At 44.0% G+C, this 22,420-nt stretch overlaps 1 protein-coding gene and 1 long non-coding RNA gene across 3 annotated transcripts in view; one reads left to right on the forward strand and one right to left on the reverse strand.

The window, feature by feature from the left end:
• Window positions 1-3,645: 3,645 nt before the first annotated feature.
• Window positions 3,646-22,420, reverse strand: part of LOC146812525 (purine nucleoside phosphorylase-like) — a 71,452-nt gene continuing 52,677 nt past the window's right edge. For both annotated transcript variants that reach the window (XM_085619542.1, XM_085619543.1), the window contains exons 3-6: window positions 16,138-16,241; window positions 14,588-14,763; window positions 13,007-13,197; window positions 3,646-6,490 (exon numbers count right to left, since the gene is read on the reverse strand). In XM_085619542.1, coding sequence (XP_085475668.1) covers window positions 6,246-6,490; window positions 13,007-13,197; window positions 14,588-14,763; window positions 16,138-16,241 — 716 coding nt within the window. In that variant the 3' untranslated portion in view covers window positions 3,646-6,245. The remainder of the gene's footprint in view (window positions 6,491-13,006; window positions 13,198-14,587; window positions 14,764-16,137; window positions 16,242-22,420) is intronic.
• LOC146812526 (uncharacterized) overlaps window positions 9,985-22,420 on the forward strand; it is a 77,853-nt gene continuing 65,417 nt past the window's right edge. The window contains exon 1 of the long non-coding RNA XR_014966870.1: window positions 9,985-10,652. This is a non-coding gene — a long non-coding RNA (uncharacterized LOC146812526). The remainder of the gene's footprint in view (window positions 10,653-22,420) is intronic.

Below are 22,420 nucleotides of genomic sequence, written 5' to 3' on the forward strand. Positions count from 1 at the left end.
TGTTTAGGTAGTCGGGTATAATGCCTTGAAGCAGTGAGGGCTTAATTATCTTGGTGCAAAGTGGGAGGAGAGACGTTTTAATCTTGCAGAAAAAAGTTGATGGAAGAGGGTTACACTTATACGTGCAATCAACGAGTCTCTCAAACATCTAATTTGAAGCATTCTCAAGTTATAATAGGTGGAAGGTAATGTTGAAAACAAAAACTGGCTGAGCACAATGCTCCAGGGTCCTGTCAGCAGGGGCTAGAAAAAAGAACTGAAGAAACTAGCATCATCTGTGCTCTCATTCATCAAGGAGTGTTTAGGACACAAGGTGAAGAGAGCACCTTACTGTATCATAAAGAATAAAACCATATTTTTTATGATGTTACCTCGAAAGTATATCATGAATCATGATTTAATTTCCTTAAATGTGAGAATGTTGTAATGTGCACACAATTGTAACATTTATCTCTGAGATTGCCAATTAAGCCAGTTAAATTCTACTACTGTGTAGGTTCCGCCAGATGACTATTTAATGCACAAGTATTATATGACCAGTATGGTACAATTTTGCTATCTAAATCCCTTCCTCAAAGTACAAATTGTTTCTGAAGCTAGCCTGCCCAATAGGGCAGTCCATTGTTGCCTGGCTCACCACTCCCCCACACCAGCGACCTGCAATAGCTCGTGACAGGCACCCAACTGGTGAGAAACCCACAGCAAAAAGAACCTCATAGTTACCAATTATGTTTTTAAACACCTCTAGGGCGGGACGGACATGTCAGTGTGTGGTTCATATTTTGGGCTGCTTGTGGACCCATTTTATGGTCTGGTGGGACAAGTATTACTGTTGATTCGCCTCATGTCATCAGGAAAATTCCTGCAGCAACTTCAAATGCTTGCAGTCTCCTTAGCAAAACACCTATACAGCTTGTCTTTTGAAATTCGAAACTGCCTGATTTGCCAACGGGGGCCATTTCTTTTGCTTCTCATTCTCTTTTTTACCATCTGCATTATGGGCTACTCTATGCTTATTGGAGTAGGACCAAGACTGATTTGCATATGGCTGTGTCTAATCTGAAGTGGCATGGTGGACAAAAAACTATGGGTTCGAATGCTACCTCGAATGATTGCCATTGGTTAGGCAAATTGCAAGTATTTCTCCCATCATCTTTTGTGTATTGGGTGCCGGATCTAACCTAAACATAAAGTTTGTCCATAGTACACTCTTATTATTGCTTTGAAACCGTGGTTGTGCCATAGGTCGGGTACTCAGTGCCACTGTATCCCTGCACATACTATGTTCCCCTGGTCCCTCTGTATGAGAATATCCCCCTGATGGATGGTGCGTTGGTACAAAATCACTGAGTGCCACAGACAGATCTTGGTTCAAGGCTCTCTGTGTTTTACTGGTGCTCTTGCTCATGCAACACCCTTTTCTCCTATAGTGCCAAGCCATTCCCCAAAACACAGCCCCCTTCTCCCGGCTATGAGCCAATACAGATTCATTATTAGTAGCAATATCCGGTACAGGTGAATACAGGTTCCCAATTCAGGGGACTATAAAAGAAGTAAAGACCCAGGAAGCAGAGTCTCCACTCCTTTCATTCACTGTGCTGAAGCTGCATGAACTCAAGCACACCCTTCAGCAGAAGAGTGGAGCCCATTTGGATTCACCAGAGTGGTGATCCGCTAACTGAAAACAAAACGTCTAAAACATTTAATTTGACTGCCTGTATATATTATTCGTTCTCTACATTTGTAAGCAACAAGACTACTTTACAGAGATTTTGGTGTGATTTTATTGACTTTACATTTGTTTCAATATTTTGTAATCATGTTACTGATGTTATATACTGGGTTGTCATTAATGTCAAAATTAGCATCACCTGGTGAGATGCATTCACATCTCCTTCGACATCCCCAGTCAGGCAACAGAGGTGCACGTCTTCATCAAAATTGTATATCTCGTTTACCATGCTTTTTATTTTTGTGGGTCTCAGTGAGCCCAGCCTGATTTTCTCAATTGCACCTCCATGTTTGTCACTTTGTTATACAAAGTTTTTGTTAAGGCTCACTTTAAAGAGTTCACATAAAACCTTACAAGTATGGAGTCTTGTAAAATAATTGGGAATTAAACTGAGGTTGGGATGTTACACCCCCCTAAAAATGTATCCTGTAGTAAATATTGGTACAGGTGCTTTCAGTTGGGAATTGTGAGATGTCTGTCGGATTTCACCAAAGATGTTTACATGTCTCACACTAACAGAACTACACACACTCTCTCGTTTCTGTTTTGAAGACCTTCAAAAATGTTGGTCAGTTTGAAAAATATTGTGTTTTAAGTACCCCTAACAATCCGCACTCTTCTCTGGTTCCACTGCGTCTTATGTCCCCTCATGTCCTGCTTCTCATATAATGTATGTTAACAAGAAATGCCAGCGTGATGGTTGGGAAATCTGTAGTTCACCTCCCCCTCCCCCCATCTTACTGACCAACCTATGCCCCTGAGTGCTTCTGTGGGCGAGGGAGCGTGCAGGATGTTGTTTTATTGGTTAATGTAGTGATTGGAGGTTGACATAAAGAGAGATGAATTTGAATCCTATTTCCAGGTCCTCCTCAACCATAGAATTATGAAAAAATGCCCTAAAGTTCTTGGGAAGGGCTGTACAGACATTGGTGTAACTTTGAATATACCTTTGAAAATGATGTGAAATGTAACTTTAAATGTACATGGAAAGATTACTATAACTGGAGTTTTGGAAGATGTTTCAGATAGTAATCAGATTAGCTCGGTAATCTCACGTTATTAAATTGTAATATTCTTAAATGTTTTAAAACAGAAACTCCCTGAGAGGTGCCCAAAGGTCCGTAAACATTGGCTCTGACGAGATGCAAAGTTTCATTTAGTTCCATTTTTATGACGTTATCTGTATTTAGATGTGTTTTATGTTCACACAGAGTCACATATAATTCAAAGATAGTCTCTGCTTTTGCCACATAAAGTACATTATATACCCGTTTTGATGCCCCCTACTGATGGAGGAGCGTTTCGATACCAGGTCACCTATAGTCCAGCATACAGCGCCTCGCTGCTCCTGTTATAAACTAGGTCAGCCATCTTGTTTGCCCTGGGGTGTTACCAGACAGTCAGAATTCCAGCATTATCCCTCAGAATCACCACAGTTTTCATGTAGCTGCGACAATTTTTGTTTTACATGTTGATGTTTTTTTTACATCAGTCTATAGTCTGCCGGAGATACACAAGTAAACCACCACCTTTTCAGCTTCAAATACAGATTTTTTTTCTCATTTTTTTCATTTTGAGAAATTGCTGCGAGGAAACATTGAAGCTTACTAACCAGTGTGTGGTCTCCTCATCCATGCCATGCATTCTCCCCTCAGTGTTTTGTCCCCTGCTGATCAGCCAAAGTGTCTGTGATGTAATTAGAATGCTGGTGTGTGCCTGGTTGAGTAATAGTCAGTTGGAGTGCGTGCGCTGAGCAGCAAGGTTGCTACTGCTGCTGGGGTTTTCTTCATGCCTGTACCTGTAACCTGAGACTACTACCTTAAGAATAAACCTTGATCGTGTTTCACCTTACAACTGGCTACACTGCATCCTCATTTACCACCCAGTCAAAATAAAAAAAATCAATGGAGAGGTTTTACTGTTAAACAATATTTTATTTCGTTTGACGCATAGATATAAGTGCTTCCCGTAGGATATACAGTATAACATTTCACACATTACAAGGCAGTCCCCAACATTTGCTCTCAGCACCACTGCATCCCTTTCAAATTCAGAACTTTTAAATTGTTAAAATAATATTTTCAATAATACAGTAAAAGAAATTTTAGTGATATAATAAATAGAGCCTTCATGTCATTTAAAATACAACAGTGAAAGCTTGATACTGTGATACTGTCCCGCGCTTAGAAAGATTAATTTAGAGGATATTAAGTAAAAGAACTAATAAATATATTGTACTGAAATAAAATGGTTCTCATGTTCGTTATAAGGGGGTCATAAAGCTGTTATCAGAGTCAGAATATCTAGGAATGGTTGTACTCTTAGGGGCCTACTACGATCTTGGTCGTACAGCTGCCGACCTTATGTCGGAGGTTTTACGCCCTAGATTGTCGGTTTTAAATCCAACCGGCTAATTACAATACAGCCTGTCGGAATTGAAACTGGCTGGTCATTCCGGCTGGCTTCCGACATGTTCCAGGAACCCGTCGGCTAGTCTGAGACCGGCCCGTAATCCCATAGGAAGGCGTTTCCGCCCATCGGGATTATGATGCTCAGTTTCCGACAGGCTTTCCACGTCAGGCTTTCCGACATGGAAAGCAAGTTTGTAGGCCCCTAGCAGTACCCCTTTTTACTTCCTGCCTCTGGTTGGGGCTGTTAATCCCTGCACCTTGAGTAAGGCACCTTGAGGTGCCTGCCACGGGTTGCAGGGATTAACACAACCTCCCATTTCCCTATGGGAGCTTGTGCTACGGCTGGTTAACGGCTGTAACACAAGATCCACATGAATTAGGCGGTCGGGACCACTGACCAGATTTTGGTCGATCCCAATTCCACCACGGTGTTTTAATAAGCCCCTTAATGTTAATCAGCACTTGTTTAGTGTGATATGCAAGTCCTTGGACAACTAGCCAACATTTTGGGGCAGTGCAATGATTGATTACTTTTCTGAGCACATTTATGATACAAATGTAGGAAATAGGTGAATATTTACAATGTTTCCACGGTATCCAATCCTACTGAAATACTTATTCACCTCCTAAAATTGCACAATGTGCTCTCTGCCCTTAGACATTACCAAGAAGATTTCTCCAACAACTATACCACAGGCTAAAGACACCAGGAGATGAGAAGATCCCTCCCTCAATTGGGAAAAAAAAAAATTCCAACGTTTATAATGAGAAGAAGGAATTCCCACTATCAGAGCATAATATAACTTCTGTTTTCAGAAGAAATCCTAATGAAAGTGATACATGTGCGGCCGCAAGAAACAGGAGAACATAGGAAGACGAGATGGGTGGATTTGGGGGGAGGCTTCAATGGGCAGAAGATGCCAGGAAGAGCCCAAAGAAGCAGGTTCATGGAAGAACCCAGAGGAGCCAGGTAGCACCAGAAAAGTCCATGGTGGCACAATGGAGGAGCGCTTGATGGTATTTGTGGGGAGACCACCTGAGAGATGTAGTGTCTTGAAGAGTTTAAAGAAGGAGATTGATAGGAGAGCCCTCTGCGAAGCACCGTGGGACATTGGAGGTGCCCATGGGATGCAATACAGAGCAATGCCTAATTAATCTAATGATCCATCAGTGCCTCCAACAGGCCACTGAAATGGAATATTTACAAACTACCTAAGAAAAGCGGACGCGTTCAGCGGGTGCTCAAGGTCGCAAGTGAGTTTCCACTCAAATTTTTCAAACGTGGAGCTAAATGACTGCAAAAGTAGCAGGAGAAGTAGTTCAGGCCATATTTGTTAAGTATAAGCAGGGCCACTGAAATTAGGTGGCAAGAAATGAACAAATTATGTAGCAACGTTAAATAAATTATATGGTAAGAGATGGCAAATTATGCTGTGTAATGGAACACATTTTGCGGCAGTAAAATGCTTCATTATTTAGTCATTTTTATAGTGTTAGCCTTGTCTGGTCAGGGTTACACCTAAATAGATCCATTTTAACACCTAAATTCAGCAACCCATTTAAGAAAGGGACCTGTCTTTCGTGGTAAAGGACATGCCAGTGCACTGCAACATGTGTGGCAGTGATTTAGCAACTTTTGATCCATTTGTGATACAATTTTGTTAAAATTGGTAAGTTATGCAGAAGATGATGGACTATGTGGAAAGTGTGTCAAATCAATAATTAGGCAAAAAACCTAGCAGCCACAGAATTGCATAATTCTGGTGGCCCTGGCTATGAAGAGCTGTGCCAGAGTTTAGTGCTGAACCGGCCTATGTCCATTGAAGTAGTATTACATCCCATCCTACCTAATAAGTTATCACGACAATCCAGGCAGCCTCATAGAGAGATCTGCAGTCAGCTGAGCTCCCATGCTAGCATTGGCAGTCTACTGAGCTTCTTATGGTGCTGCCTTAGTCTAAGTGTACTAAGCAGGCACTTTCCTGCCCAGAGAAAACTGGCATCCATGTCAGCAGGCCAGGCTTGTCATATTTTAGTTAGTGTGGACATGGGAGTGAGGGACTCCACTTCATTAATTAACTTAAAGGCGCCTAGAGATGGCCTCAGAGAGACGCCTCTTTCTCGTCGCAGATCATGTTGTTGTTGTTGGGGTCAATGGTGCCCACCAGCTCTGTTATCAGTGTCTGCAGGGTGGCTGCCCGCATGTTGCCTATCTCCAGCACTCCGTCGTGGCTCACCTCCTCCTCGCCTTCGTACTCCTTAACCACCCTGTTGGTTATGAGCGAGATGCCGAAGACCTTCAGCCCACAATGCTTGGCCACCACCACCTCGGCAGCCGTGCTCATCCCTAGGATCGGGGAGAAAAGACAATTATTCTTGCAGTCAACAAAGCCTTGAGATCCTTTTACAGAGTAAAATGAGGAGAGAGTTTCATGTAGGCTTCAGACATAATCAGGTCTCGTGGGTGAACTGGAGTTTCCATGGTAAAGACAAGCCTGAACAGAGTAACCCACGGAACAGCACATGCAAAGACAGAATATGCATCTCTCACAACATACACGGCTCACACAGGAGCAGTTTTGCATGCTTCCCACACTCGCATAGAATGTGCAAACGTCTCTCTCACTCTGTGAAAAGGTCCTGTCGGTCGGTGATCTGGGATACAGCCCAAGAAAACCAGCTTGTTAGACCCTATCCTGAAAGACCATTCCAGAAAAGGTTATGAGATATGGGTACCTGCATATGAACAGGGGTAGTACCCTCAGAAACAAGACTGCTTGGAAACTGTACAAGTGTGTGAACAGAAATGTCTAGATCTTTGGAAGATATTTGAACGGTGTGGTGGATTTGGGGAAAAGTACCATACACTGTGTGTTGGACTTGGTCCTTTTTGCAGGGTCATCCCTGAACTTTTTGCCTTCCTCCTCTATTTTTTCTGACCTGTTGTTGGCTGTTTTATGACTCTGGGCACTTTACCACTGCTGATCAGTGCTAAAGTGCATATGCTCTCCCTATTGTATATTGATGTATGGATTAGTGATTCCATGATTGGCTGATTTGGTTTACTGATCAGACCCTAGTACAGTGCACTGAGTGTGCCCAGGGCTTGTAAATCAAATGCTGCTGGTGGGCTTGCAGCACTGGTTGTGCCACCCACAGAAGCAGCCTGTAAAAGTGTCTAAGGCCTGCCATTGCAGAGCGTGCGTGCATTCTCGCACTGCCATGTCGACTGGGTAAGTGCACCCACTTACCAGTCCCTAAGCCTTCCCTTTGCTTCATCTCAGTCACCCCTATGGTAGGCCCAAGGGCAGGGTGCTTTGTAAGTATAAGGTAGGACAAGCCCTGATGTGTGTGGCATGTCCTAATAGTGAATTATAGCCATTTTCGTTTTTCACTATTGCAAGGCTACCTGTTCTCCATAGGGCAGAATGGGCAGTTTGATTATTGTATCTTACAATCCTAACTGACTCTGGGAACATGGTAGAAATTCGAATTTAGTATGCCTGAACTCAGAATGATAAAATACACCTTTAAGTGAAGTTGGTTTTAACATTCTGTGTTTAAAAATACCACTTTTAGAAAGTGGGTATTTTCTTGTCTAACCATCCAAACCTGCCTCGGCTAGGTTGTGTATTCCTTGTCTAGAGGTTGAGTGACCGGGGCTGGGGAAATTCCAGGAGACAGGGTGAGACAGCCAGGGCTGATTAGAGAGATCTCCAGGCAGATGGGTGGGAGGAGTTGCACCTGGGACCTGAATAGGGCGGTGCCTTCTCTCCACAATGCCGACTTCACCCCCTGTGGAGCGTCTGATGATTCTGCCCTGCTCCTTGAAAGGAAAGAAGGAATCATGTCAACAGAGTACTTCAGAACTGGTTTGGACTGGGCAAAGGCCCCTCTGCCCTCAGAGGACAAAGGAATTTGTGGTATAAGTATTGGGACCCTGATCCCAAGAATTTAGATCACTTTTGGGAAGACAAGAAGAAACCTCTGCTGAGGAAGGAACCCGCGAAGACTGAAGGAGAGGCTATTCCCACCTGATTGCTGTTTTGGGGAATTGGCCTACAGTGGTTGCCTTACTGCCTAAGTGAGGGAGGAGAACTGTGTGTGTACCCTCATCAACTTGTGCAAAGATCTCCAAGGGCTTGGAAGAGAGCTTGCCCCCTGACCGAAGTCTCAGGACCAGTAGACTTCACTAGCCTTTGTGGAGTGCTGCTGGAAACGCTGTTTCAGTGGCGACAGAGGCAAGGAGCTGTGACCGACTCTCACGACCGACCCGGTGTCCTGTAGGCACCGCATCGAACAACGTCTGCATCGAACAACGCAAGCTCTGTGATCACCGACGCCATCCTGACGCCGTCACCGAGCCGTTGCTTGCCCCGTAAACTGTGGACACTGCGACATGCAATGCCTCGCTACACCGAATCGAACTGGTCTGACCGACACGATCACTGTTGCTGACTTCGAGTCCTGTGAACGCATTGGAGTTGGGCACCACTCGCATGCTTCGCGACGCACCGCCCGACTCGTACCGCTGTCCGGACTGATCGACGCCAGCTCCCGCAATCCGGCTCTGTCACCGCACCGCACCGCAAGCAATGCAACGAAGCTCCGTCTCGCCCTGCAACTTATGCCTCGGACCCACCCACCCCCGTTGCCTGCACCGCATCGAGGGACAACACGTCCTGCAACGCTTTTTTTTCTGCACCACGACTAACACCGGAACCGGCTCGCACTCCCGTGCCTGCCGCATCAAGTAAAGGTACTGTGACCGAGTCTGTCGACACTGGAGTGGGCCCGGACCGACACGGTCCGCTAGATTTGTTAGACATTGTGTTATTTCATCAACGCTGTAGCCGGACAGGGCTACCGACTCGCCCAGAACTTTGATTTAAGAATTTTTAACAAGAACTCTTGATTTTTAATAGTATTGTGTATTATTTTTGTAGTTTATGGTCTTGTGGTAACTCTATATAAAATATAATTATTTTTATAAAATATACAACCTGTGTGGTGTCCATTTGTAGTGTTGTCACTTGATTACTGTATGTGTTCACAAGTGCTTTACACACTGCCTCTGAGATAAGCCTGTCTGCTCGTGCCAAGCTACCAAGGGGGTGAGCAGGGGTTATTTTAGGAGTGTACCCTCTTACCCTGACTGGAGGAGAGGGTCCCTACCTGTCACAAGTACCTAGCTGTGCCAACTAGAGACCCCCAAATCTAACACTGTGGGACAGAAAACTGACATTGCTGGTGACGAGCAAATGTGGAGACTAAGACCTGATTTAAAGTTTAGCAGCCTCGAAACTTCGTTAAAATGTGACGAATTTCCCGTCCGCTGTATTTCAAGTGGCGTAGGCTATCATACACTTATTATGTGGTGAAAGGGACATCCCCCACATTTGTTTGTGAATTTCCCCATCCGCCAAACTCTAAATCAGGCTCCTAATATATGTATGCAAGTGCCACATGTTAAGGGGATGGCAATGTTAAAAGAAGCAGTATGTACGTAAGTTATTGTGCTGTAGAATGAAAAGTAATGGTTTCGCTGCAAACCAATGGCTATATTTTGGTTTGACGTGTATACGTCTTTATATGTCATAGTCCATGATTTGTGTGGCGTCGAAGACCAAATAATTCATTTTATGCTTTTGTATCTTGCAGGAAGTGTCCACAAGAGAATATGGGGTCCAGTACCCATGAGCAGTCCCTGTTATTCAGTACCATCTCCTGGTAGGAAGAGTATCTTGGCTCGTCTGGCAACTTATCAATGTCTGAGCACCATGGCCTTAATGCCACCTGAAGGATACTGCATGAGGGATCGCGTGTTAGAAGAATTGTTGTTTGCAGATACTGGTTTGATGGTCAGAAGATGCCAGCTCCATAAATAGTTAGTTGTTGATCATCCTTTGTGACGGGTCATAGGGGGAGAAGGCAACAGAAACCCATGTCTAAAACTAAAAGAGATTGGATTTTTGTGGTCCATGCCCACAGATACAAAACGCTTCTCCTTTAGCCTAAGTTACGTATCGGTTACTGGCCCCTTATCTATACAAGCCCCAGAGCTGGAACACTTTACCATCTCAGCCACTTTTAGACCAGTCTGCACTGGTGCATACTCAGCCAGAGGTCAATTTGAAGCACACATCACCTATATGAGGATAGTAGCAGAAGGCTCCAGACATTTCTTCACATGGATAAAACAGCATTCCATCATCATCTAATGAGCCCAACACATTCCAAAATGCCAAATGTATGTTGTGACATAACAAAACCTCTCGGTCTCTGGCACGCAATCACCAGCACAGGATCTGCCCACCCCTGCCATGCTACAACTGGACACAGGTCCACTCATCCTCAAACACACAGATGCTTCAGCCAATGAACCTCTGACCCCAGCAAAAGCACAATTGACAAACGTTTCTTAACTCAGACACACAACACTGGAGTCTACTCATCCGAGTCAAGCACGGCACAGCAACTGAGAGAGTGGAGATAGAAAAATCAGTCATGTAAGTAACAAAACCTAGCAACAGGCTCCTATGTGCACTTATATTTTCAAGGTACACTATATATCTAAGCACAGAAATAATTCAGGATATATACCTTCAGTGTTTTGTCATAATATAAAAAAAAGTGCACTGGCTGGTCAGGAGTCGTCATGTGCCGTTGTCCTTTCGTGAAAGGGAATTTAAATCTGGGGCTGGCTGCTACTTAAACACAGGTGCTAGAAGTAGGCGTGCAAGGGTGCTTCAGCACCCCCATACTTACCATTCTGGAGTTCAAAAAGTGAAAGAGCAATAAAGATGCATTTAAATTTTGTGTTTTCAAAGCCACAGGGAAAATGTCAAGCTATTTTTCTGACCATTTTCTGGTTGCTTCTTTCACATGGTGATTGGTGTTTATTTTTCTTTTTCTGGCAGCAAATTGAGAGCATTTGGTAACATGAACTATGCGACAATCTTGCTGGCATAGTTTTAGTATGGAAGGGACGACTGTAGCACGTCTATCTTTTTATAACATGCAACTAAATTAAAATACCTGTAAATCAGTTGTCTCCAACCAGTCCATCACAAGCTACCATTAGCTCACAGACACCTTCACAGTATCTCACAGCCTTAAGTTCATTTTCAAATAAGCAGGTTCACATTTTCCTTTTAAAGTTAAGGGAAGGCTGTGTTTATTTGACATTACTATCTTCATGCTGTAGATAGCAAGGCACTGTGACAAGATTACAATGTTTGCCAGTGAGAGTGTGATCTTTTGGGATGTATTAACATGTGTGCGCATGAATAGGATATATGTGTATGGATGACTTAGAGCCTGTCTTGTATGTACTTGTGGCACACGACATACCTTTAGCCATTTGTGACACAGTTACATGTATAACACAAACCAACAACCATTTTTTTAAAATACGAGAAATTTAAAGTATAGAAAAGTGTTCTACAAACATTTTCAAAATATGGAACATTTTTCTGCATTTTAAAATTCTCCCACTTAAAATACTGGCTGTTTTTTCAGTTATAAATATGGCACCATGTCTACCAGCCACTGGAAGCAAGATGCCTGCTGTGTGTAAAGCCGGCACTTTGAAATGAGAGTAAATTAAACTGAAGAGTTAACTTTATGTTTATATTGATTTCATGAAAATCAGCATTTAAAATTCCTCCCATTTCCAAGTGTCACATTTACAAACAGCAGGTATCGCGCTCGCAGTGGCATGTAGACCCGGTGCTATATGTATAACAGAAAATACAGCCAATTGTTTAAATAGGAGGAATTTAAAGTAAAGAAACATTCTACATAAAACATAAAGAAGTAATTGGCTTAATTGGAAGTGGAGGAAAACATTAAGACTTAATGTTTCATAGAAATATATTTGTTCAGTTTAAATTTCCCCAATTTTGAATAAAAATTACTGTATTTTTCGGTTATAAATATGGCACAGTGTCTACGGGCCCCAGGAGCAAGAGGCCTGCTGTTTGTAAATGCAACACTTTGAAATGGGAGAAAATTAAAATGAAGAGTTAACTTAATCATTAAGGTAACTTTTCATTTAGATTTTCTCCCATTGAAAAAAGTATTCAGAAACATCAATTTGTTTGCATGCTCCAATTCTGAGTTGCCAGTGACTTTTATGTAAGAGTTAAATACCTCATCACTTCAGTTCTTCACCTTTGTATCCCAGCCTGGGTCATGCATCTGGCTAAGCATTGCTCATTATCAGGCCCTGCTATCTGCAGCCTGATGATAACAATGTACAGTAAACACAGCCTTCCCTTAACTTTAAAAGGAAAATGTGACCCTACGCTTATTGAAAAATTAACTCCAGGCTGTGAGCTACTCTGAAGGTTTCTATGAGCTACTGGTATCTTGCGATCGATCAACTGGTTGGAGACACCTGGTCTAGACCTAATACATAGCTCCCCTTGAACTGAAAAGAGGGAAAGAACTTTTGAGAAACAGCATGGGTTCTCCACTGCTCCAGAGAACTCCTGGCTTGTGAATCTGGTGAATGTTTGTACTTCTCCAGTGTGAACCAGCAAGTTCTATGGCGCATTATTTCCATATTTAGTAATGTGACGGTAAGGAGAGCCACCCACCTCACTCAAACACATAATCTGTACACCACTAGCATCAGCACTGTAACAGAGATGCAATTGTCCCCTCAGACAGCAGGAACATACATCTAATAGGCAGAAGCAGGACACCCATCACCCACACACAGCAGGCACACTAGAGGCAGAACTGTTAGCTTACCTCATACACAGCAGGAGCAACACTGTCAGCAGCAGTACGGAATGTACAATTTTAAATATGCTTTAACATTCGAAAGCCGGAGTGCCTTGTGAGCCCAACTTACCCACCGCATCTGCCCCCAGTTTGTGTAGGAAGCGCGCCTCTGCCACAGACTCAAAGTTGGGGCCTCCCACCATGCAGTACACCCCCTCATGGACAAAGGACGAGTAGCCCAGCCTCTTGGAGATATCTCGAGCCGTTTTACGCAACTTCTTGTCGTAAGCGTCAGAGAGTGGCGGGAAACGTGGGCCGAACCTGTGAGGAGCGAGAAGACATATAAGTGGCTGATTCTCGAAGAAGGAGCCATGTAACCAATAAACGGATGCATTGGAGGCCTAGAGTGGCTAATGGGGGGGAGTGGGGGTTAAAAGCCTGCCATGAGATAGTAGGGGCTGAAAATTTCCCTGAATGGAGCACCGCGATCCCCATCAGATTTATGTGTAGTACCACATTTTTTTCAACAAGTCAATGAGTTTTATTTAAGTTACTTAAAACCATAACAACAATACAAGGGCAAATAAAATACTTAATGATGTAAACAACAGAGCAAAACACACCGGCCTTGCAGTATACACACACAAAAATAATAGTTAAAATGACACTATCCATTACATCAAAATCTAGTCCCATAAAATGATCTGAACCAAAATCGGAAGCCATTGCTGATTCCTACTGGCCTCAGAAATATGGTTACACTTAGGCTAGCGATTTGCCAGACTGCTGTGGTCTGCACTCCTTACAGGCAGTCAGCCATAGCAGTTTTTTAACTTGGCTTCATTATTTTCTGATTGGGCAGCGTGGGGAAATCCAGCCAGTCATATATTGAGGGCTAAGACCATTGATACATTTATAAAAGGTACTGAAGATATAAATGCATTAATGGTCCCCCCCCCCCCCCCCCCCTTCAATATCTGACTAGCTGTATTTCCCTACACCTTGTGGCACAGTCAGCGAATTTTGAAGAGCCAAAACAAACATCTAATGAGGATCCTCCTGGTCAGACTATACTCTAAAGGTGGAGGAGTCTTCTCTGTTTTGGGTCCTTCAATCTGGAACCCCCCATCCCAGAACCCGCAGAATGCATTCAGTCTGGCCGTCTTTAGAAATGCTCTAAAAGCCCACCTGTTTTAAGGTAACTGCAAAACAGTTTTTTCAGGAAAAGTTCATGTTTGTGTGCCATAAAAGTGTTTAAAATCAGCAAATCAAAGAGAACATTATAATAACTAAGGAGGAAATTGTCCATGCCTGCCTCCTCTACGATGGGAGATTCTTGGGACAAATGGAATATTTGAGGCATTTTCTAAACAGTGAAGAAGTTGTTCTACACTCCCTGGTTGATTTGGGAGCAGGAGACAACAAGCTTGTCTAAGTATCAGCACTTTCTCCAGTTCAACAAGTCAATGTATATATCAGGGGTACATCCTCTCTTCAGAGTTGATAACCCTAACCCTAACCCTACAAGCAAACATTAGCCATGTAAATATATCTGGGGTGCATATCTGATCTTGGCCAATTCGCTCGAAAACATGGTCCTCCAGTTCAATGAACAGAAAAAAGCATGGCCATGATTTTGGCGACTCACGATTCACCTTGTCTAACCTGCTCCAATTCCCCATCCTTACATTCCTGGCCCTGCTTCACTAACCGGTCGTCATTGGGTCCCAGCAGTGGGTTCTGTCCAGACAGGCCCAGCAGGTTGATGTGATCCCGGATTATCATGAGATCTCCAGGGCAGTACTCGTTGGCCAAGGATCCAGCAGCATTGGTGACAATCAGGACTTGCACCCCCAAGAGCTTGAACACTCGGATCGGGAACGTGACCTATTGAAGAGGGCGCATTTATGAAATTATTTCTGGTTTGCAAGCACACTTTCTAAACGTGCCATACGTACATACGCACACTATTCCATTGACTACACAAAGGACAAATAGAAATGATGGAATGGATTCATACAATTAATCGACAAATTCCATCCCCGTCAGGGTTGCTAATGTTGATGTGGAATGGCATAGTGAAGGGGTAAAGTTAGGAAATCTGAGCATGTTCATGCATTAAGGAAGGGAGCAGACAGAAAATTCAGGGGAGACAGCCTTTACAACGCAGTGTTTGCAATGAAATGCCTTTAGCACGCAATGCCTTTACCATGCATTACCTTTACCATGAATATGACTTTACAACGAAAGGTAAATATATTTAAGGTAAATGTGTGTGTGTATATATACACACACACACATATATACATATTACATTTACGGTTTAGGAGTGGTTAGAGTTATAGGGTAGGAAGGATGTTTTTAGGGTTATGGGATGTTTTAGGACTTAGGGGTGGGTAAGGTTATAGGGTGGTAAGGGTGTTGTTAGGGTTTAGGGGCTGGGTATGGGTGGTAAGTATGTTTTTAGGGCTTAGGGGTGGGTACGGGTATTGGATGGTAAGGGTGTTTTAGGGTTTTTGGGACGAGTAAGGTTACAGGGTGGTATGGGTGTTTTTAGGGTTTGGGTTGGGTAAGGGTATTGGGTGGTAAGGGAGTTTTTAAGGTGTATGGTTGGGTAAATGTATAGGGTGGTAAGGGTGTTTTGTAGGGTCTAGGGGGTGGATAAGGATATAGGGTGGTACAGGTGTATTTAGGGTTTAGGGGTGGGTAAAGGAATAGTGTGGAAAGGTAACAAAAGGTTTTTTCGGAGGGTTCCCAGCCCAAAAAAAAAAATTAATTTTTTAATAATAATTTTAAAAAATGGGGGTGGTTGAGGAGTTTCTCCAAATTTCAAGAAAAAGTACATATACATATACATATATATATATATATATATATATATATATATATATATATAGCATGCGTGACTGTACAATGCACGGTAAGTATATATAAGGTAAGTGAAACCCCTATTAATTATATATATATCATGCGTGAGGCGATGCGTGGTAAATGCATTGCACAGTAAAGGATGCGTGGTAAAGGCATGTGTTGTTCCGTTGTACATCAGAGAGACTCAACATGGGTGTAGTCCCAATTAGTTTACAAGGAGCAGTGGGCGTGGCACCAGGACAAGGAGGTCGAAGGATACCAATTTACCAATGCACAATGAGGCCATTAGAACCAGAGCAAGACATAAGAGACAGTAGTGTTAACAAGACTTCCTACAGCATTGAATGCTCATGCTACGAATGCTCAACGTGCATCCAATACAACACATACCTTCCAGAGTGGGTACCCCTCATACATGTGGAAACGACCTTTCATGCAGACGCAGAATTTTCCCTGCAAATCTCCAAACACCAGCTTTCCAGCATGACCGGGAACTGTAGGGCATACAAGATGTGTTTCAGTGAAAAGAGGAGAGGCAGCAGGAGAGAAATATATATCTATATGTGTTTGCGTATATATATATATATATATATATATATATATATATATATATATATACACATATATAAAATATATTTTCACAGAAAAAATACAAAGGTTAAAGGGACATTATAGTTAGGAATTAGCATTTAAAAAACCTTAGAAATTCACTGAAAAAACCACAGGTTTCAGGGACGTTATAGTTAGGAATTAGCAGTTAAAAAACCTTACAAATTCACTGAAAAAAAAACACTGGTTTCGGGATGTGATAATTAGACAGACATTTCACTTGTACAAAACCAGAGAAATTCAGCTGTTCTAGTTAGCTGAGTTAACTATAACTCACGCCCCCGCAATGCACTGCTTATGACCTCACATATTAAATCACTCATGAGATGGTCAGTGCCATCACAGATGATTTCACTGGTGACATCTCAAATGACATCACTGATGATATCAGGCATGACATCATCCAGTGACTGAGTGTTTTTTAAAAGTTTATATGAGAATTAGATATATATACCAAGGTGTATTGTTAATCAGTGGATGTATGAGTGACTGTATGGATGACTCAGTGGGTGCATGACTAACTGTATAAGTGCGTGAATAGGTGTCTCAGTGAATGTGTGGGTGAGTGACTGGTTGTGTGAATGTGTATATTTGTCTGTCAGTTGATGTCTAAGTGGGTGTATGAGTGTGTTAGTGGGTACGTGAATGGCTATATGGGTGATTGATTTGTTGTCTGACTATGTCTATGATTGTCTGGGTGTCTGTGTTTGTGGGTGAGGAGGTGTGTGACTGCCTGTAGGGGTACTGAGTCAGTGGCTGTATGGGGTTCTGTTGCATGTGTGAGAAGTTGTATGGGTGAGTGAGTGTCTGTATGACTGTGACAGTACAGGTGAGTAACTGAGTATGTGAAAGGCAGTATACATTAGTGACAGGTTATATGAGTGACGGTATGCGTGAGTGAGTGAATGTGAGAGTGGCTATATGAATGAGTGTATGCTTCTGTCAGTGAATGTATAGCTGAGTGAGTATGTGTTACTATTTGTATGAGTAAGTAAGTGGGTGGGTGTTTAACCGTTTGGGTAAGTGGCTATATGATTGACTGTATGGATGAGTGTCTAGGTGTGTGGATAGTTCTTTGGGTGACTCACTCAGTGTGTGAGCACCTGCATGGCTGTATGAGTGGATATATCAATGCCTGTATTAGTGAGTGAGTGGGTCTATTAGTGGCAGTATGGGTAAGCGAGTGGATGTGTGTGTAGATCAGTTAATCAGTGAGTGGGTGTGTAAGTACTGGTGTGGCTCTGTGAATGGGTTTGTAAATGGTTGTGTGGATGGGTGCGTCAGAGATGCTGTGGATGACGTCATCACTGATGTCATCAGTGATATCATTTGAGATGTCATCAGTGATGTCACTGACCATGTCATGAGTGATGTAATATGTGAGGTCATAAGCAGTGCATTGTGGGCGTGAGTTATAGTTGGTTCAGCTAACTATAATGGCAGAATTTCTCTGATTTTGTACGAGTGAAATGTCACCCTGACTATAACGTCCCTGTAACCTTTTTTTCAGTGAATTTCTAAGGTTTTTTAAATGCTAATTCCTAACTATAACATCCCTTTAACCTTTGTTTTTCTCTGAATTTCTTAGTTTTTTAAGTAGTAGTTACATTTGCAGAGTGGTGAAGACCCCATACCCTGGGGCCTACCCTCTTTTTCTTTTGGAGGGGAGCCACACGGCCCCCCTCCTGAGGCCGTTTATGCCCTGGGGACCCCATTACCTGGGGCATGGCCACATCCTTTCTTTTTTTTAATAAAAATGGGTGGGGGGCCTGCGCGGCCCCCCTACCCAGGAAATTATCAGCCCTGGGCACCCCATCTCCCTGGGGCAGGGCCATGTCCTTGGGGACTACGGGGGGAGCCTCAAGCCCCCCGCACTCCCTGCCGGCTCCCCTCCTCCTGCAGAAGTCGGCATTCCTTTTGGGCAGAGGGAGCTGCTAACATACAGCTCCCTTTGCCCAAAAGCAATTCTGCTCCGCTTCATGGCAGCGAGAGCATTTTCAATGCTCTCGCTGCCATGAAGTGAAGCAGAGTTTGCTATGACTTGGCGGGAGCAAGCCATAGCAAACTGCAGTGTCCCGGGGGTGAGCACCCCAGGACTTTGCTGGAGCTGGCCCTGGGGGGTGGAGATCCCAGGGCCATGGAGGGCTCCTGGAGGTGGGCCCTTCCATCTTCATTGTAGCCCCAGGAAGGTGGTGGCCCTCAGGGCTGGGGGGCCGCAACAGACCCCTGCCTTTACCTAATTTGTGCCCCGGCGAGCTGGTAGTCCCTGGGGCGGCGGGGGGCCACTTGGCCCCCCGCAGCACAATAAACTAGCCCCAGGGAAGTGGTAGTCCCCGGGGCTGCGTCTGGGGCTGGAGCCACCCACGCATTCTATTTTTAATACACCCCCGGGAAGGTGGCTGTCCCCGGGGTTGCGGGGGGTGTGTGGCCCCACACATTCTATTTTTCATATAGCCCCAGGGAGGTAACGGTCACCAGGGCTGCGGGGGAGCTGCGTGGCCCCCTGCATTACAATAAATTAGCACCAGGAAGGTGGTGGTCCCTGGAGCTGGGGAGCCAGCGTAGGTCCCCGTATCGTTATCTTTGATTGCCCCCGGGACCTGGCCCACCCGGGGGCTTAAAAAAAATGAAGCGCTGGAGTTTGCGATTCTTTTTTTCTGTTGTTGCATTTTTTGCCGGATTTGCAAATCCAGTGGAATTTTTTTTTTTTTATGCGTTTTTGGGCCCTAGGGGACAGGGACCCCCTGAGCAGGCGTAGGGGGTCAGGGTGTGTCTACCCTCACCCCTTTTCTCAATTAAAAAATGTTTTTTACCTTCTTTCTTCTGACTTGGTTCAACCGAGTCACAAGATGGCTGCCAACACTTCCTGCTTTGAAGTGTTGGCAGCCAGTCAGATCAGGCACGAGATCAGGAGGGTTCCCGGATCCTCCGTGCCCATATTTGGATATCTGAGAAATCTTTACATTTCTCAGGAACTACTGAATGGATTTACACCCTTTAACAAAAAGAATGTACTCTGGACAAAGAGCTAGCTTTCTGCCAAATTTGGTGTAATTCCGTTCAGCATTTCAGGCTGTAGCTTCATCAACAGTTTCCTATGGAAATTACCATGGAGAAAAAGTGTTTTGGGACCCCCCTTTTTCTCAGCCCCAACTTGACGAATCACCCCGAACCTTTCAACACAGCAGCCAAAGTGAGTGGGCCATTAGTTTTTAAACTTTCGCAAAGATTCGTCAAACGGCGCCAACATTTTTGGCAAATCAAAAAATGCTTTTTTTATGGAAACTAGGTCCTATCTATAACTACCTACTGGCGGTCGCCAGTAGGTAGTTATATATATAGGAAAAAAAACAAAGGTTAAAGTAACATTATATTTAGGTGAAATGTTCAGGAACAACGTTACGTTTTAAACTCTGAAAAACACAGAATTCACCAGTTATTGTTACAGTTATCTCAAGTAACTATAACTTGTGTTCTAAGGTAACTAAAACTCTCGCCCCTGCCATGCACAGCTTTCTCACCCGTAATTTCATTGCAACTGTTGCAGTGATATTATCAGTGATGTCATAGAAGATCTCATTGGTGATGTAATATGCGTGGTAATTAGCAGTTCATGGCAAGGGCACGGGTTATAGTTACCTTAGGACATGCGTTATAGTTACTAGAGATAACTGTAACTGGTGAATTTCTGTGGTTTTACAGTTTAAATCATGTTACTGAACATTTCACCTAAATATAACTTTATTTTAACCTTTGTTTTTTTTCAGTGAATTTCTAGGGTTTTTAGGTCTCGCCTGACCCAGCGCATGCGCTGGTCTGACGAGACTTTTTGTGAGGGCTCAAAAAAGTGCTACCACTGTAGCCTAGAGCTACAGTGCATGTGCGCTGGCGCGCACGCCTCACTTTCGCGGCCGCACGGCTGCTTTGATGTTTGATGGCGATCACTTTCACCTTCGCGGCCGCTTTGATCTCCGTGAGCCATTTTTTTTTTCTGATTATTACTTCTATGTAGTAATGGTGGCACCCATGCGCCGCCATTACTACAGAGAAGTAATAAACAGAAACAAGCATTGGCATAGCCAATAGGTCTCGCTTTTGGGACCTTATAAGTATTTAGTTATGCAACTGTTGCATGGCTAAACACTTATAAGGTCCCAAAAGCGAGACCTATTGGCTATGCTAATGCTTGTTTAAATGTGAAGTTAAGTCACGGCTGATCCCTTGATCAATTCAAAGCATTTCCCTGGCCAAGAGCGTGGGTAGGGAAATGCTTTGTTCTCCCACCGGGCATTAGCAGCTTTGTGCTCTCTCCCAGAGGAAGAACTTTACATTGTTCCTGTCCACGCTCACGAGCAGGGTAACAGACGATGTCCTCGGGTTGGGGATCTTGGGACATCATCACTGAGCTGGCCCGAGGGGATGGGGTCCCCGAGGTCATTGTATGGCTCGAGGAGAAGAGCTGTGCGGCCCTCCTCCCCTTTAATTAAGTTGTCGGCTCCAGGGGATGGGGTCCGAGGGGCCTCTCCTAGCCTGCGTAGAGCGGACGCACGGCTCCCCTCCCCTTCAGTGAAATCTTGGCCCTGCGGGATTGGGTCTTCATTGCCTTCTGGAGCCTCGCAGAGTGGACCATGTGCTCTCCCTTATAAAATGATCAGCCCCAGGTGATGGAGTCCCCGGGGCCTCGTGGAGGCTTGTGTAGAGTGGCCACATGCCCCCCCCTTTATATAAATGCTGCACGTCAAGTCCTGGCTGACCGCAGGGGGGTTATTTTTGAAAGTGTGGATCCTCTGCTAATTCGCTGCAAAATTTTCCTTAAAAAAAACATTTTACGTATAAATAAAAAAATCCTTTTCTGTAACACTCACAGGAAAAAGTACAAATAGGAAAGAAAATACACATTTGATAGGTTTCAATCCTTGGTGTACCATTTTAAAACCCTTCTTAGTATTTCTAAGTGTACAAGTCTCCTGCAATTCCGGGAGGTACTAGAGCATCCAGTAAATACCAATAACACCAGGTGTGGTATTTATCGGGTGCTCTATTTCCATACCATCCTGATATGCACCTCAGAATGGTCAATAACTTGTATGCTCGGTTCCAAAGTGCACAAACTCAGGATGCATAGTATTTGTTGGCAGGAAAGCACCAGATTGTACTTGGGGGAGAAGAAACCCAGGCCCACTATTACTGCACCCAATAAATTCGCGAAGCCTGGGTTGGCATGTATGCTGTAATTGTAAAGAGGCCTTTGTTATTAGGATTTGATGTAGTGCACACATTCTCATGGCTTGGCTGACACACTGATGAAACCTTGACTCCTCCTTGGCTGAGGGGAAAAACCCCCATGTATACCTGCATCACAACTTTAAAAAAAATCTTTTTGTTTTACATTTCCGCATTTGGGCAGATTGCAATTATTCGGGGCCCGTTTCATGAAACTTTGGCCACACAAGATGCCACTCTAGTAGGTAGCTACAATTTCAGACTCTGTACTACAGAGAAGGACCAGTGGGCAAGATGGTCGTCAGGTGGCGAATGGAGGTGATGTCCTCACAGGCTAGCGGAGTGCCTGCCACCACCTGCGAGGGCCGACAATATTCCCCAGAGTGGGGCTAACCTGGCAGTGCCCACATACCTAGACTGCCTGCTTATGTCTGCTTTCAGAGGGCTCTGAGCTACAGACCACCAGATGCTACGAAATCACTTTAAACGCAATGCATCACATGTGCAAAACACAAGCAGAGGCTGAAAAAACTATGTTCAATTGACCGGTGGCCCCAGGAATTTGGGGTTCCCCCAACAGCTTCAAGTGAAGTTAGACATTTAGGAAGCATCATCGACACTGCCCTCCCCATGGGCATTTAATTTAACCAAGTGACTAAGTACGGAATAGAATGTGGCCTAACGCTAGGGCGGTTGACCTCTGAGCTGGGGAAGCGGGTTCGAGTCTCAGCAGGGACGCTCAACATCCTTGGGCAAATCACTTAATCTCCCCGTGCCTAACAAAAATGAATGTGTCAGTCCGTAACATAACTGGTGCTCATGTAAAGCGCTCAGATACCTT

This window comes from Triturus cristatus, chromosome 7 (assembly GCF_964204655.1).
Source record: "Triturus cristatus chromosome 7, aTriCri1.1, whole genome shotgun sequence".
NCBI classification, from domain to species: domain Eukaryota; kingdom Metazoa; phylum Chordata; class Amphibia; order Caudata; family Salamandridae; genus Triturus; species Triturus cristatus.